General features: G+C 42.3%; 1 protein-coding gene across 1 annotated transcript in view; it reads right to left on the reverse strand.

Moving 5' to 3' along the window:
• The window catches only part of CSMD2 (CUB and Sushi multiple domains 2), a 579,918-nt gene that overhangs the window by 38,637 nt on the left and 525,823 nt on the right, over positions 1-15,458 (reverse strand). The window contains exons 52-55 of the mRNA XM_033115124.1: positions 14,037-14,210; positions 12,586-12,759; positions 5,616-5,789; positions 2,713-2,901 (exon numbers count right to left, since the gene is read on the reverse strand). Of these exons, the coding sequence (XP_032971015.1) occupies positions 2,713-2,901; positions 5,616-5,789; positions 12,586-12,759; positions 14,037-14,210 (711 nt within the window). The remainder of the gene's footprint in view (positions 1-2,712; positions 2,902-5,615; positions 5,790-12,585; positions 12,760-14,036; positions 14,211-15,458) is intronic.

Here is a 15,458-nt window from a genome sequence, read left to right on the forward strand (position 1 = left end):
CTTCTATTCAACATTGTACTGGAAGTTCTAGCTTGGGAAATTAAGTAAGAAAAAGAAGCAAAAGATATCCAAGTTGGAAAGGAAGAAGTAAAATTACGTCTATTCACAGATGACATGATCTTGGATCATGAAGTGACATTGGATCAGGCAACGATTTCTTAAGTATTCCACCAAAAACACAAGCAACAAAAGGAAAACTAGGCAAAGTGGACTTTATTAAAATGAAAAGCTGTCATGCATCAAAGGACATTACCCAGAAAGTGAAAAGATAATCCACAAAATGGAAGAAAATGTTTGTAAACCATGTATTTGACATGAGCATAGTGTCCAGAATATATAAAGAACTGTTAAAAATCAGTAGTACAAAGACAAACAACTCAATTAAAAAATGGGCAAAGAACTTGAATAAACACTTCTCTAAAGAAGAGATATTAATGGCCAATAAGCACATAAATAGATGCTCAACACCACAAGACATTAGGAAAATGGAGGTCAAGACCACAATGAGATACAACCTCACACCCACTAGAATGGCTATAATAAAAAAATGGACAATAACAAGTGTGAGGATGTGAAAAAACTGGAAACCTCGTATGCTGCTGGCGAGAATGTAAAATAGTGCAGCCACTTTGGAAAACAGTTAAGCTCAAAAAGTTAAACATAAAGTTACCATATGACCCAGCAATTCCACTGCCAAGTTGGATATATGGATATATATCCAAGTGAACTGAAAACATATGTCCACATAAATGTTCATAGCTGCATTATTCATAATAGCCAAAAAGTAGAAACAACTCAAATGTCTGTCAACTGAGGAATGAATAACAAAATGTAGTCGATCCATACTATGGAATAGTATTTGGCCATAGAAAGGAATGAAGTACTGACACATGCAATCACATGGATGAACTTTGAAAACTTTATGCTAAGTTAAAGAAACCAGTCACAAAAGGCCACGTATTTAATTCCATTTATATAAAGTGTTCAGAACAGGCAAATTCATAGGCAGAAAGTAGATTAATGATTACCAGGGGATAGAGTGGTGGTGGGGAATGGAAAGTGACTGCTGAAGGGTTTCCTTTTGGGATGATGAAAATGCTCTACAATTAGACACCCTGCTTCCCTGAAAATAAGACCTAGCCGGACTATCAGCTCTAATGCGTGTTTTGGAGCAAAAATTAATATAAGACCCGGTCTTAGAAATTATAGTAAAATAAGACCCGGTATTATATTATAGTAAAATAAGACTGGGTCTTATGCTAAGTTTTGCTCCAAAAGACGCATTAGAGCTGATGGTCCAGCTAGGTCTTATTTTTGGGGAAACACAGTCTTAAAATCATTGAATTAGAGACTTTAAAAGAATGAATTTTATGGCATGTGAATCATATTTCATTAAAAAGAGGAGATATGCAAATAGATTAAATCTTCCAAAAGAAGCTGGTTATAAATTATATTAATGTAATTATGTGTTAATTACTTTAATATCAATGTTAACATCAGGTGAAATAAGCTTTGGGGCGAAAAATTAATACAGATAGAATAATTTTATTATGATAAAAAGCTTCATTTTATCAGAAGATACGATTTGCAACCACCATGCTCTCTGAATCTTACCTGGTACCACTGTACATGGGTGACTGTCCATTTCCCAGCCCCCCCAAAGTTATCAGTCATAAATGGGCTGGATGGACAGGTTGGGGTCCTCAAATAAGGGAAATGTGGGCCGTGAATAGCTGTATAGTGTCCTATCCGACCTAGAGGCACAGGATGTAAGGAAATAGAGTCACGCAGACTGGAGGTGTGGGGGCACCACGAAAGGTATATGATTCGCCAAAGTAAGTGGATTGCTGAGTGGCCAAAACTCACTACCCATAATCCCTCTGGAATACATCTTCACCTCTACTAGTAGGAAGATGGGGGAAAGTAATCTACAGGATTTAGCTTGAGGAACAAGAGCAGAGAGCAAGAGATGGAGGGACTGATTTTGTCATAAAGATGTGTAAGGCTAGAACCAAATGGTAGGATTTTGAGCACCTCCCCCACCCTTTTTTTAAAACACGATGTCCCCATATTTTTTCTCTAATAATAGTTAAAGCAGTTATTGCTTACTGAGTACTAGATTCTATACTGGGCACTTTTAAGAATTTCCTTATTTCATCCTCAAATAACCCAGTGGAGTAGGTATTAGCGTCATTTTTATATGTGAAGAAACAGAGACTCTGAGAGGTTAGTGGACTTTTTTCTCTCAAACCGCACAGCTTGTTTAGTGGCGAAGCCAGAATTCAAATCCAGGTCTGTCTGCCTCAAGAGTCTGGGGCATTTCTGCTTCAGCCCTTCAAAGGAAAGGGGTGCGTGTATTGTCTTTCTGGAAAAGCAAAGAAGGGGTAAAATGGGAGACAGTGTCCTGCCAGCAGCCAGTTCTGATGGAAGGGAGCCCCAAAGACTGAAGAACTTGGTGGCAATCCTAGACAGGAAAAGGAACAGGCCTCCAGTTAGGAAGAAAGAGAATAAGAGAACTGGTATGGCAATAACCCAACAGGGGCCGGAGAAGGGCTCTGACATCCAAGGAGCAGCCAGAGTGACAGTCATGGTGAAGTAACACACACACACACACACACACACACCCCCCACAGAAGGGAGGACGGTTCTTTGACATGAAACATCCCACCAGCCTGCACAGGTGATCATTTTAAGTAGATGACGTCTACTTACAGAGACACTGGGGGCGGGGACGGTCCCATGTGCCATCTCCCTGGCAGCTGAGCACTGGGCTGCCCAGGAGGTAGAAGCCGTGGTGGCACTGGTAAGACACAGTGGTGCCATAACTGAACTTGTGGGGGCCGCTGGCATGGACTTGACGGACGCTGTTGCCTTGGTGCCCAGGATCTGTACAGTTGATGACTGCAATGGAACGAGACACTTAATGCAGGCACCTGGATCTGAGGACATCCAGATGCTTTGAGATGAGAATCCAGAAGCCCAAACAGGCACATATTTCTAGTACAGCAAAATTTCTAGACCAAAATAGGCAACGACATGAGGCAGATCCTGCCTGGGAGGGTGAGCTGGTCCTGTGATGGTACTTCTGACCCCACCTTGATGACCTGGTTAAGGGACTCATTTTTGCACATCCAGCTAGACATCACCTCCTCCGAGAAGTCTTCCCACCTCCTCCCAGACTGACTAACCTCTCCTCAGTGCTCCCTTGCACAAACCTCTACTGCAGAATGTATCAGCAATTTATTTGAATACCTGAGTCCCTCGAGGGCATGAATGCCTTGATCTGTGCGCTCCTTTCCCTGGCACAATGTGTCTCCTGCAGCAAAGCTCATCAATTGTGAAACCGATGGGCCGACTTGACCAGGGGTTGGGCTCCTTTGGAAACGGTTTTAATCACTTTTATGAGTTTTTCAGGGAGAGATTAATATCTTGGGGGATAAATTTGACTTTTAAATGTTAAAGTGTTTCCAAAGCGGCTTAACTCAAAATCAGAGTGCAATTTTAAAATAATGGTAATATTATTCAAAACTCATGTTGTGTACTTTTGCTTTCAAAACATTTTCACATCCATTATCTTGCCTGAATCTCATAGGTATCATATGAGGTGGGCAGGGCAGGTATTTTAAATCTTTGATAAGCTTTTAAAGTATGAGGTATTTTAACCTTTGATGAGCCTCTCTGAGGCTCAGAGAGATTGGTGTCACAAAATAAGCATTTATTCATTCACAGTATTTATTGTGGTATATGGAGTGCCAAGCAGTAAGGATACTACAGAATTTGCCATCTAGAGTAGGGGTTCTCCACATCGGTACTATGGACATTTTGGGCTGATAATTCTTTGTTGTGGGGGGCGGTCCTGCACGTTGTAGGATTGAACAGCATCCCTGGCCTCTGCCTAGCAGATGTCAATAGAAAACCTCCAGTTGTGACAACCCAAAATCTCCAGACATCTGTCCCCTGTTGGGGCAGGGGAATAGGTAAAATCACCCCCAGGTGAAAACTGCTGGTCTAGACAGAAAAGAACAAACAAGCAATTATCCTGTTTGATAAGCGCTCTGATAGGGGCAGCAGAGAATGTTCTGGAAGCATCTGGCTCATGGAAGCAGAGCATCTAGCCCAGTGCAGGGGGTGGAGCAGGAAAGACATCCAAGGAAAAGTGACATATGAGCTGGCTCCTGATGACAGGGCACAAGTCACACAAAGAAGGGGTGGTGCGGGGGACAGAGAAGAATGCATTTTAGGAACCTGTGTGGGAGTGCCCAGGGGGTGAGGAAATGGACGCAGTTTCTTGTGGCCGGGACCCAACACAGACATGAAGAAGAATGAGGCTGGACAGGCAGCTAGGCCAGGTCGTTTAGGCCCTATAAACCAGAGGAGAGTACCAGTCTCCTAAAACAGTGGGAAGTCCGGGAAGGCATTTTAAACAGGGAGTGACTTGATCTAATTTGCATTTTAGACAGGTCAATCTGTCCGGGTAGAGAATGGGATGGTGGGAATCAGGACTGGAGGCCACGGTTTCTAAGGATTTTACCTTAGCTTTCTGATTTTGAGACTGCTCTTAAGTGTGTACCCTGGGAAGGGGCTGGTGGGGCGGGGGCGGAAGTTACAGAAGAATTTGCATCTTGTGTTGGGGAAATGAAGCAAAATTCTTGAGGAAAAGGGGACATGGGCTAACACCCCAAAGCAGCGTTCTCAACTCTTTCCTGTCTGAATAGATGATCAAAGGCAGGCCAACACAAGGTCATGGCAATTTTCCCTGTGTCTCTAGAACCTTCTCTCACTCAATGTGGCACCTTGAAAGGTTAAGAGAGGGAAGTTATTTTAAGGTTAGTTGTGAATGTATCCTGATTTATTTAAAAACTATTTGACACTTTGGTCCTTTAATATCAGTTACAAATGACTTGTGACACATTGCACAGCCAATCACTGTGCACTCCCAATACTGCAAGGAGGAGCCATCATCCCAGGGAATCTCAGCCCTCAGAGCTACGAGGACTCCATCAACCTCCAGATCAGGGCCGGCCTTGCTCATGTTCAGCCCTCCCTGACTCTCCACTCGAATGTCATTGAGCCTGCCCAGCCATTCTCGGTAAGAAGCAGACCGCTCCGTCTGCCGTTTACTGCCATTAACAGTGAACAGCCTTCAAAAGCTTTCGGAGCTATTGCCCAAGTAGGCCAAATGGGGCCCGGAATATCCTCTACAGAGTCCTTGAGTCCTTGGTTTCTTCTCTTCCCACCCTCTTCACCCCAACCCCTAGACTCCTTTCTTTTTATTTTTCATTCGAACCCTTCTGCTTTTTTTCCTTTCATCAAGAATAGGGCTCTACATGATAATGACGAATCATTGGTTCTATGATACGGAAACAAGATTGTTTCTGAGTTCTGATTTGAAAGATTAAACTTTGTTTGCTTTCTTTATGCAACCAATGATGGAATTTTATATGGCTGTATCTAGGGGTTGAGAAAGTTCCCATTTATGATACTTCACTGCTCTGAGCCTTCCCTACCTGAGTCAAAATAACACCGGGACTGAGTCCATTGGCTTCTGCTCAGGGGTTACTAACCACAGATGGCAGAGGCGCTGGGGGTGGAGACGGAGAAGAAGGGTGACTCACTTCTGCAGGTGGGCAACACGTCACTCCACTGCCCACTGGCCAGGCACTGGGATCTAGCAGCCCCCTCGGGTACATAGCCAGGGTTGCAAACAAACTTGACCACATCGTTGAGATTAAACTGGGTGCCCTGGGTCAGGCCATTGATCGGGTTGCCTGGGTGTCCACAGGTAATTGCTGTAAACAAAACAGGAGATACATAAGCCCTCTTGTTATTCCACACCCTAAAATGTTTATCTTCTTCTCACCTGGCATCATGCCCATCAGTGAAGGTCAGCCATGAGTCTAACTTTAGTCTCTTCGGCAGCAAAACCTTTATTTCCTGAAATCATCATGGCGACATTCCTTCTTCTTTGAAGGCATGTCCATAGCTTGGACAACTGGAGAGAAATCGTTTGTGATTCCCCATAGGGCGTTAGGCCTGGATTGTACTTCTCCGCCATCCACTTGTCTCCCCATTGCCACTCTTCATTGCTAGATATACTGATGACTACCCGTCAGCCAATTCAGACCCATCTTAGTTCCTGGGCCAATCCTGACAGAGCCAGGGTCAATATTAACCAAGCCTGAATGGAGAGATTGGTCACCTTCCCAGACCAGTGGCCGAGGCAAACCCCCGGGCACCAGGGTTATTGGGAGAGCATTACGCCTCCCCTGCCACTCCTTCCATGTGAAGGGGCTTTTATTGGTGTAACTGCTGGCTTTTCTCTGGGCTCTTTTACTTATTCTGCCCCAGGTAATGTGGAGGAGCCCATCTGCGTGATTTGGAAGGAATGAGCTTGATGAATATTTGCCGAGCGAATGGACAAATGAGTGAGTGAGTGCATGAATGGATCGATGCCTGGATTTCTGCTTTGCTCCACAGTCCTTAGTTCTGTTTAGGACCTGCCTAGTGCCCTAGTCTCTTTGGATGGAACTCCCACTTGTTGCTTTTGTGAGGTCTCTCCCTTGGCTGAGGATCATGCAGAATGCTTCCTTGGTCCATGAGGACCCCATCCCAAACCCAAATGGTGTGAATGGGGGTGGGAGGAGCAAGAGTAGGCAGGACCCAGTTTCTCCTGTAGTCAACTCTGATATCTTTCTGGGTCAGTTCTTTTTTGTAAATCTCAACTGTAACATTCCTGACTCAAGTGGAAAGAACTGGGCGGAGGGGGAGGCATGCTATTAGTGGACTAATTACAGGGGTTCAAGACAGTCTGGCGTGGTGGCACTAGGATGGGCTATGGAGGTCTGCAGACCAGCATTCACAACTCAGCTCTGTCCTTCCCTGACTTTGGACTATTCTCTCTGAGCCTATCTCTGTAAAGGAAGGATTTCAATATGTATTGACCGGGTTGCTTTGAAAATAGACTCATGTATTTACTTTTCATCCAACATTACTGTGTGCCTTCTATATGCTAGGAAGTCTGCTATGTGCTGATGATAAACAAGGGGGAATACGAGATGGCCACAGTCTAGTAGGAGAGCAGGCAGGGAAGCAGACTGTTCTGACACAGTGGGCTGGTGCTGGGAGAGAGGCCAGCGCTCAGGAGCAGCTTCCACCCTCCACTGGGGACACAGCGGGTTAAGGAGGGTTCCCAGAGGGGGTGGCATGCCATCTGAGCTGGATCTCAAGGGTGACTAGGACTTGGCCAGGTCAATGAGCTGGTGGGAGAGTGCAGATAAGCTTCATAGGATCTGTGAACCCACTGAAATTCTCTGCTAAATACTGTATGTACGCAGTCAGCGTGGGAGAGGATCCATCGCTCTCACCAGGTTCACAAAGGGTCAGGACACCCCTCCCCAATGTTAAAAGCCACTCGTATAAAGTGAGAGAAGAGTGCTGAGGAGTAAAACTTTTGGGAATACCACCTTTTGAAGAGAAGATCCACCAAAACACCTGCAAAGGAAACTGAGGGTGGTCAGCAAAACAAAGCTCGATAGGAGGTGAGAACGTCACAGAAGCCACGGGGAGAGTCTCAAGAAATGTCAGACACCCCAGATAGGTCTGTTTGCCTGGAGAACCTTGACTGACACAGGCTGCAAAGGGGAAAAGGAGAAACATCACTAGGAAGGAAAACAGGGGTCCTCTCAGGGCTTGAGCACTTAACTGGGGCTTGAACACATGCACCACTAGGCCCACACTTCCGGAGGGCAGAGACCATGACATATTCAATCCATCTTTATCCACAATGCCTAACACAGGGCTTGGCACATAGTAGGTGCTCAGGAAGTGTTTACTGAATATGGTCTTGTAGGCTGAGGGAAATTAATAGAAATTAACTCAGCGGTATAGAGAAGAGAGTTACAAACAGACCAAGCTCACTAAGGAGGCAGGAGGGAGGGAGACACAGAGACTCAGCGGAGGGCATAGCCTTGGGCCTGAAGAGAAACTCTTCCACTGAGGTGGGAGGGAAGGGGTAAGGAGGAATGCAGGAAAGGACAGGTGTGTGGGTGGGGAAGCAGGAAGTGGAAGGAGTTATTGTCTGATGGCTTCTATTATTATCTCTGCAAACTGGAAGGTAAGAGTATAGAATTGGCTAATAATTGCTGGGGATTACATGCATTATTTCATTTAATCCCCACAACTCTGTGCGGTATGTCACCATCCTCATAGCAAAACAGAATTTCAGAGGAGTCAGGAGGCTTGTTCAAGGGACCCAGTTTCCAAGTGCCTTATCTGGTTTTGAACCCAGCTGCTCTGATTCCAGGGCATCTTAACTATTTGCTTTAGCTATTTGCTGAGAATATAGTATGGGGGAGTATAAGTCTTCAGAAAAGAGGTGAAATTGTAAACTAGCTGTATGGGAATGGGCAAGAAAGATGGCAGGAAGGATGGCGGGGAAGTTTTGATAACGGTTGATATTGGAAACCTCGCATGTATATGTGATGACAGCTAACCCAGCACCTACCACAGACTTAGCACTTTTAAACATTTGTTCTTCCACTTTTGCCTTCCTCCTTCAGGCACATCCCAAATTTCTGTGCTCTAGGAGAGAATGGGGCTTGCTATAAGAGATCCTGGATTCTGTGATGACAGGGTGGTGGCATCGCTACAGCCACCATCATCATTGTTATCATCACAACAACAATACCGTGTTTCCCCGAAAATAAGACCTGGCTGAACCATCAGCTCTAATGCGTCTTTTGGAGCAAAAAGTAATATAAGACTCAGTCTTATTTTAATATAATATAAGATTGGGTATAACATAATATAATACTAGGTCTTATATTAATTTTTGCTCCAAAAGACGTATTAGAGCTGATGGTCCAGCTAGGTCTTATTTTCGGGGAAACACGATAACAACGGCAGCATCTGCTTAACATCTGTATCAGGCACTATTCTGAGCATTTTAGATGTGTTAATTTATTTAATCCTTGTAATACTCTTTGAGGTATCTGTGTTTTATAGATGAGAAAATTCAGACCTAGTGAGATAAACTAACTCATCTAAAGTCATACAGCAGTATGATATACAGTGGTAGATCTGAGATTTGAACCCAGGCAATCTATTATAGGTTCAGGGTCCGAGTGTCTAACTACTTTACAGTCTTTCAGTATGGAGCAGGTCTAAAATATCTTTAGGTCAGGCAGATATTCTCCATTTAATTCTAGACTCCAATATTCCCTATTATTTATAACCCAATCTCTTCACACTTATTCTGTGCCAATTTCCCGAAGGCATCTGAATTTTTGTCTCTGGGATGAAACTAAATATATTTTGTTTATACACATCTGGACGACGGGCTGAATATAGATGGGTCTTGCTTTCTGTAAACTTAATACTTAGGTAGCTATTAAGACTAATTTTCTTGCATTGTTTATTGAGTAAATCTCATTATTTTATTGTTCCATCTTATATACGAAAAGCCAAATAAAGAAGAAGTATTAAAAACAAAAATTGGCATTACAAAAATTAAGAACAAAACCCTGCACTTTACATAAAGGCTTACTTTAGGGAGTGTTAAAAAGTAAAGAATTTTCCAAATTACTCCCTGGCAGCTGAGAATTATGGTGGTCATCTAAATCCAAAAAAATACCGATTAACAAGAAAAACAAATAAAACTGTAGAAAGCCTAGGCCTGCAGCGGAAGACAGAGAATGCTATGGTATAAACTTTAAATTATGTGTAAGGAGAAAAATAAACACTAAACCTAGGCAGAACTATTTCTCATGCTTCTGATGCAAACCTTTGTGGAGAGCAAGACTGCATGGAAAGAGAAGAGAAAAGCAGGGGAAGAGCCAAATATTGATCTAAAATCACAGCTAGAAGATAACATTCATCTTAAATGTGAACATATTGACAAAGGATTCTGGTATGTCAGGGTGCACTGACTACAGGGAAGGGACATAAAAATGTGTGTGATTCTCCTCATTGCTTCTAGAAGAAAAGAAAGGTAAATAAAGGAAGGAAGGGAGGGAGAGAAGAATGGAGGGAGGGACACACAGATAAAGAAGAGATATCCTCTGGAGATGGGTTAACAAAGAGAAAAAGAAGCAAAAGGGGGAAAATTCAGGGTTCTTCAAGACAAAAGACAAACAAAACAGAGGATATACAACTCTCCCTATCACATACAAGAAAGCCTTCTATTAAAAAACAAAACAAAACGACCGTACTTTGCTACACTGACAGAAGGTACTCTTGTAAACCACCCTAAAGACACAAAATGAATAAACAGCATCAGCCTAAATCTATACAAAGCTACAATATGAAGAAAATAGGAAGCAATCGAAATATCTCAGCTGATGAAAATCTCCTCACCAAAACAAAACACATGAAAGCCAACTAAAACAAGAAATGGACAAAACGTGGGAAGAAATTAAAAGATAAATGATTACATGGTGGAAACAACTAAAGAAAAAGACAAAATTATCTCAGACATGAAGACTAGATTATAAGAGGGAGAATATTATCACATGATAATTTACTGAGAGGTAATGAAGAAAGTCAGGTAAACAACCAAGGGAATTGAAAGGCGATAAAGAAGTAAAACTGATCAGAAAGAAAGAAGCTACAACAGAAGACAGGCAAAGAAGATTCCACATACACATAATTGGAGTTGATTTAGAAGGAAAACAAAACAGTGGGTTTGAATTAGTGTTTAAAACTATAGTCGAAGAAAATGTTTCAGAAATAAAAGAAGACTTAAATCTACAAATTCAAAGGTCCACAGTGTACCTGGGGAAATGGTCTTGGAAGAGTCAATTCAGGCATATCCTAGTAAAAATATTAGACTTCAAGGATAAAGGAAAAAAGATCATCGGGGCCCTCAGAAAAGTCACCAAATAACTCATAAGAACAATAAAATTAAACTAATACTGTGTTTCCCCGAAAATAAGACTGGGTCTTATATTAATTTTTGCTCCAAAAGACACATTAGGGCTTATGTGCAGGGGATGTCATCCTGAAAAAGCATGCTAGTGCTTACTTTCTGGTTAGGTCTTATTTTCAGGGAAACATGGTATTTGAATTCTTAAGAGTAACATGCAAAGCAAAATAATGATGGAGGAGCATTTTTAAGAAAGTAAAAAAAAGAAATAGTGAGCAAGGATTTTATATACAATCCAACTATCCTTTAAGTTTTAAGGTTCAGAAAAACAGTTTTAAACATGGAAGAACTTGGGGAACATTAAGCAAAGGAGACACTACTGAGGAATCCACTAGACACTGAGATTGACCCAACTAAGAGGTAACTGGGAAAACTTCAGCTGCATTGGTGAACTTTTAATATATTTAATTGTAGATCTAGGAGTAAACTATAGGTAAGGGAAAAGGCAGAATGATATTATATAAACACTATAATGAACATTTTATGTTCTGACAAAGTAGAAGTAATACAACTAAAAATGGAAGGAGAAAAGAACAAGGAAAGTAGAATAAGCTCATTGATTGCTGTACATTCAATAGGTGAAAGTCAAAGGATACTATTAAAAATTGAGAAACTACATAATAAAACTTTAAATAAAAAATGGGGGATGAAGAGTATTAAAATTTTAGAAGTACAAAATGTACTTTATTATGTTGTTAAGGATGAAAGTAAGGATTGTAAGCCTAATATCAGTCACAGTACAATTCATGCTAAAAATATTTAAAATGACAAAAGAGACATTTAAAAAGGCTAAAACCACAATTTGCAATGTAGATATAATAATTATGAATATCTATGCACTAAATAACACAGCGACTATCTTTATGTAGCAGAAAATACAGGATATGTATGGGAAAATAGACGCACACTAATAATAGAAAACTTAAAAAAAAACACTTCTCAGAACAAAACAGATCAAGTGAACAAAAAATAAATAAGTGTAGATAAGACATAAACAACATAATCAAAAAGGCACATTTTATGACTATATACAGAACGTTACACCCTAGTACTTTTTCTTCTCAAATGCACGTGGAACACTCATAACAACTGATCAAATATTATGCCACAAAGAAAGCATCAGTAAATTCTACAAAGTAGTAATAGTATTATAATGCAATAAAATTAGAAATGAATAACAAAATAAAAATTAAAAAGGTCTTTCCACCTGGATTTTAAAAAAAACACCTCTTCTATTAAAAAAATTCTAGGTGAAAGGAAAAATTAATAGCAAAATGACAGAATTTCTAATAAATAATAAAACATTAATTATTATAATCTATAAGATATAATTAGAGTAGTGTCAGAAGAAATTCCATAGCCTCAAACACTTATATCCATAACAATCAGTAACAAAGACAATAAATGAATTAAATTCCCAACTCAACAGCTAGAAAATGAACAAAAAAGTTAACCCAAAAGAAATCACAAGGTAGGAACTAATAAAGGTAAAAGCAATAATTAGTGATACGCAGAAAACTGAAATCAGTAGATGTAATGATTGCAATCTTTGAAAAAAATTAACAAAATATGCAAAACCTCTAGGTAACCTAAGCAAGCGAACAAGGGAGCAAGTCCATGTTGAATTTGAGCCCGTGACTAGGGAGAGTGGCTAACATACTTACGCACACAGAAAGGGGTCTTGCCCGACCAGTGATGATCCTGCTGGCAAATGCGCACAGACATGCCGATGAGCCGGAAGCCAGCATTGCACTGGTACACCACGCTGCCCCGGTAGCTGAAGTTCTCCCCATTAATTTGTCCATTGACGATGGGCTCAGGAGTCCCACAGTGTCCAGCTGTGGTGGGGGATGGGGAAAGAATGTAAATCAAACAGGAGCTTATAGAAAATGTGGTGGGGCTTGGTCAAGGTGAAGGAAGACAGGGATGGTAAAGGACCAAGTACCCAACCACCTATTATTTTCCCATCTCCCTCTGAGAGGAGCCATCCAGGAGTGGCTTTAGGAATCCTAGACATGTTAGCAAATAGTGTTGAAGACTGCAATGCCAAATCCCAAGGTTGCATCCCAAATGGCTATCCATCTCTGAGCTTTAGTCGCTGTGTCTATTCCTACATGAGAAATTAATCACTGTTACCTGGCTAGTTGTGTTGGAAATAAACATGTAAAAACAGGTGGTCTGGCTAAATTCATCCTCCCTTCTCTTTGAATGGCAAGGCACACAGGCAGTGTAAACCCAGGTGAGTTATTCTTATTAAATGGGGTTTGGGTAGAGTGTATTCCTAGCATTTCCACGAGCATCCTTTAGCTTTGTGGAAATAACGGAGACCTGAGATAGTGGGAGAGCAGCACTGTTCACTCTGGAGCAGACCATGCAATCTACGCTATTAGGTCTGTGTAGTTGTGACTCTCCTTTGGACTGGAGGGGTCTAAGAAAGGAGTGCGGGGAGAGAGAACCTTAGAATCTACGTGCAGGCAGGGGATGGATCAGCCACGGGGGAAATGATAACTTTGTCCTTCGTAAGCCAGGTTTTTTTTTTTTTTTTAAAAGGGTTTATTATAGCTTATTTTATTTATTTATTTATATATGTATGTATATACATATATATGTATGTATATATATTTTAATCTATATAATAAGCAAGTGACAAAAATATATTTCTGTTATATAATTTATTATAGTTCCGTATTATAATATATATTATATATAAAATATTATATATGTAAAATACACCTATATACGTAAAATTTGCTAATACATAATCTAAAAGGTAATGTAGGTATGTGACTCTGTCCATTGCCCTGAAGGTGGAGACTGGGGCTTCACCCAGCATTCAAGGGCCAGTAAGAAAGGGTTGTGTTTTTTAATTAGAATGAGAGCCCCTCAAAGTTTTGTGGCATCAGACTTTATGTTCTTCTCACTCTTTTGGGTGCCCCAAGAAAAGCTAGTGTAGGGTTTCACTTGTGGTAGGTGCCCAATAGCTGGTGTCTGGATTAAGCAGTTTATGAAAGTAGATAAAATGACACTGTTCAAAGATTGGGATCCAGCTTTGGAAAGAGCGAACCTGTCCTGAGCAGCGGAAAACGGGCAGGATAGGCCTGGGGAAGTCACTTACCGAGGCAGCGGACTTCGGAGCCACTCCACAGCCCATTGGCCATGCACTCCCGCACCCTGGAGCCCACGAGCGTGTACCCGGAATTGCAGGAGAAGATGGCGGTTGCCCCGTAGTCAGACAGCGTTCCTATGCGATGCCCATTGGGTGGGGTGGGGAGCTCTCCACAGGAGATGACTAAAAAGATCACAAAACGCTCAGTAAGCCAGCCCCAAGTGGGGGGACACATGCTGCCTCTGATTAGCAAGAATAGTGACAAAAAGAAGACCTGTTCAACTTACTCTACTGGGACTCATAACCAGAATACGGGTCATGACAGTGACTCGCGTGATGTTACTACACTGCAGCAGTGATTCTCACCTGGAGGTGCTGCTCGAAGCACCTGAGGAGCTTTCAGAATGTGCAGGCTGTACTCTGGACCCAGGACTCACAATCTCTGGCCCAGACATGTGCATTTTTCAAAAACTCAGGTGGTTTAGCTGTGCTCCCTGGTGAGGAACCACCACACCAGAGATGGCAGTACTGAGGCATGTCCCTCGTGTCCAGGGCAGACACTGCAAATCAATGCCCTTGTCCTTTCTGCTGAGCCCAGCAGCCCCTCACACCCCTTCTCAATGGAGCACTGTACATAGCACTGGCTGACATACGGTCTGAGGCTGCATTGAAATGTGAGTGCCTTCACTGTAACAAGCTGTTAAATGCTTGTGACTCCTACTCTGCCACACACGCTTATATTCACTGTGGAGTCTGCACTCGGATGCATACGACAACAGTGTCTGGGACGACAGGTGCTGGGAGGCTACCATTCCTCCCCGTCTCAAACTTCCTACACTCATTGACAAGGTATCTCCTTCCACCCCTTTACAAACACTTACTTCTTCTGTCACATCCTTATCGATTAGGTAAATATTATGAGTATTTCCTATCGTAGTGGATGCTCTGGTGAGCTACTCAAACCCCCATGTAGGACAGAAGAACTTGTTTCCCCCGCTTCTGGCAAACCACCCTCCGTTGCTAGCCCTCCTCAGGTTGCCTTGGTTGAAGAGTCCTCCATCTACGGTCGTGCTCTCTTCCTAGGGGCAGCCGGCACCCAATGTGTGGTCAGTGTGGAGGTAGAAAGACCCGTTTCCCCAACTGTCACAATTCTGAAGGGCCATCCCAGCTTCAGAGCTCCCTGGGTTGGCAAGGTCTTCCCGGCTACTGCATCAGAGCTCAGCTTCTCCATTTTCTCATTCCTGCTTCTTTCCCTTCCCTTCCCTTCCACAGGTGATGATCCCGGGAGCACTCCCTAATAAACCTCTGTCTCAGAGGTGCTTCCCTGGGCCCCTGAACTTTGAAACTACTTTGAAGAGCCAAAGAAAAACCACTGGCAATGGAGAAGGAGAGGCAGACACACTTAGGTGGCCTGTCCTTTGTGCTCCACCC

Source organism: Rhinolophus ferrumequinum, chromosome 9, assembly GCF_004115265.2.
Source record: "Rhinolophus ferrumequinum isolate MPI-CBG mRhiFer1 chromosome 9, mRhiFer1_v1.p, whole genome shotgun sequence".
NCBI lineage: Eukaryota > Metazoa > Chordata > Mammalia > Chiroptera > Rhinolophidae > Rhinolophus > Rhinolophus ferrumequinum.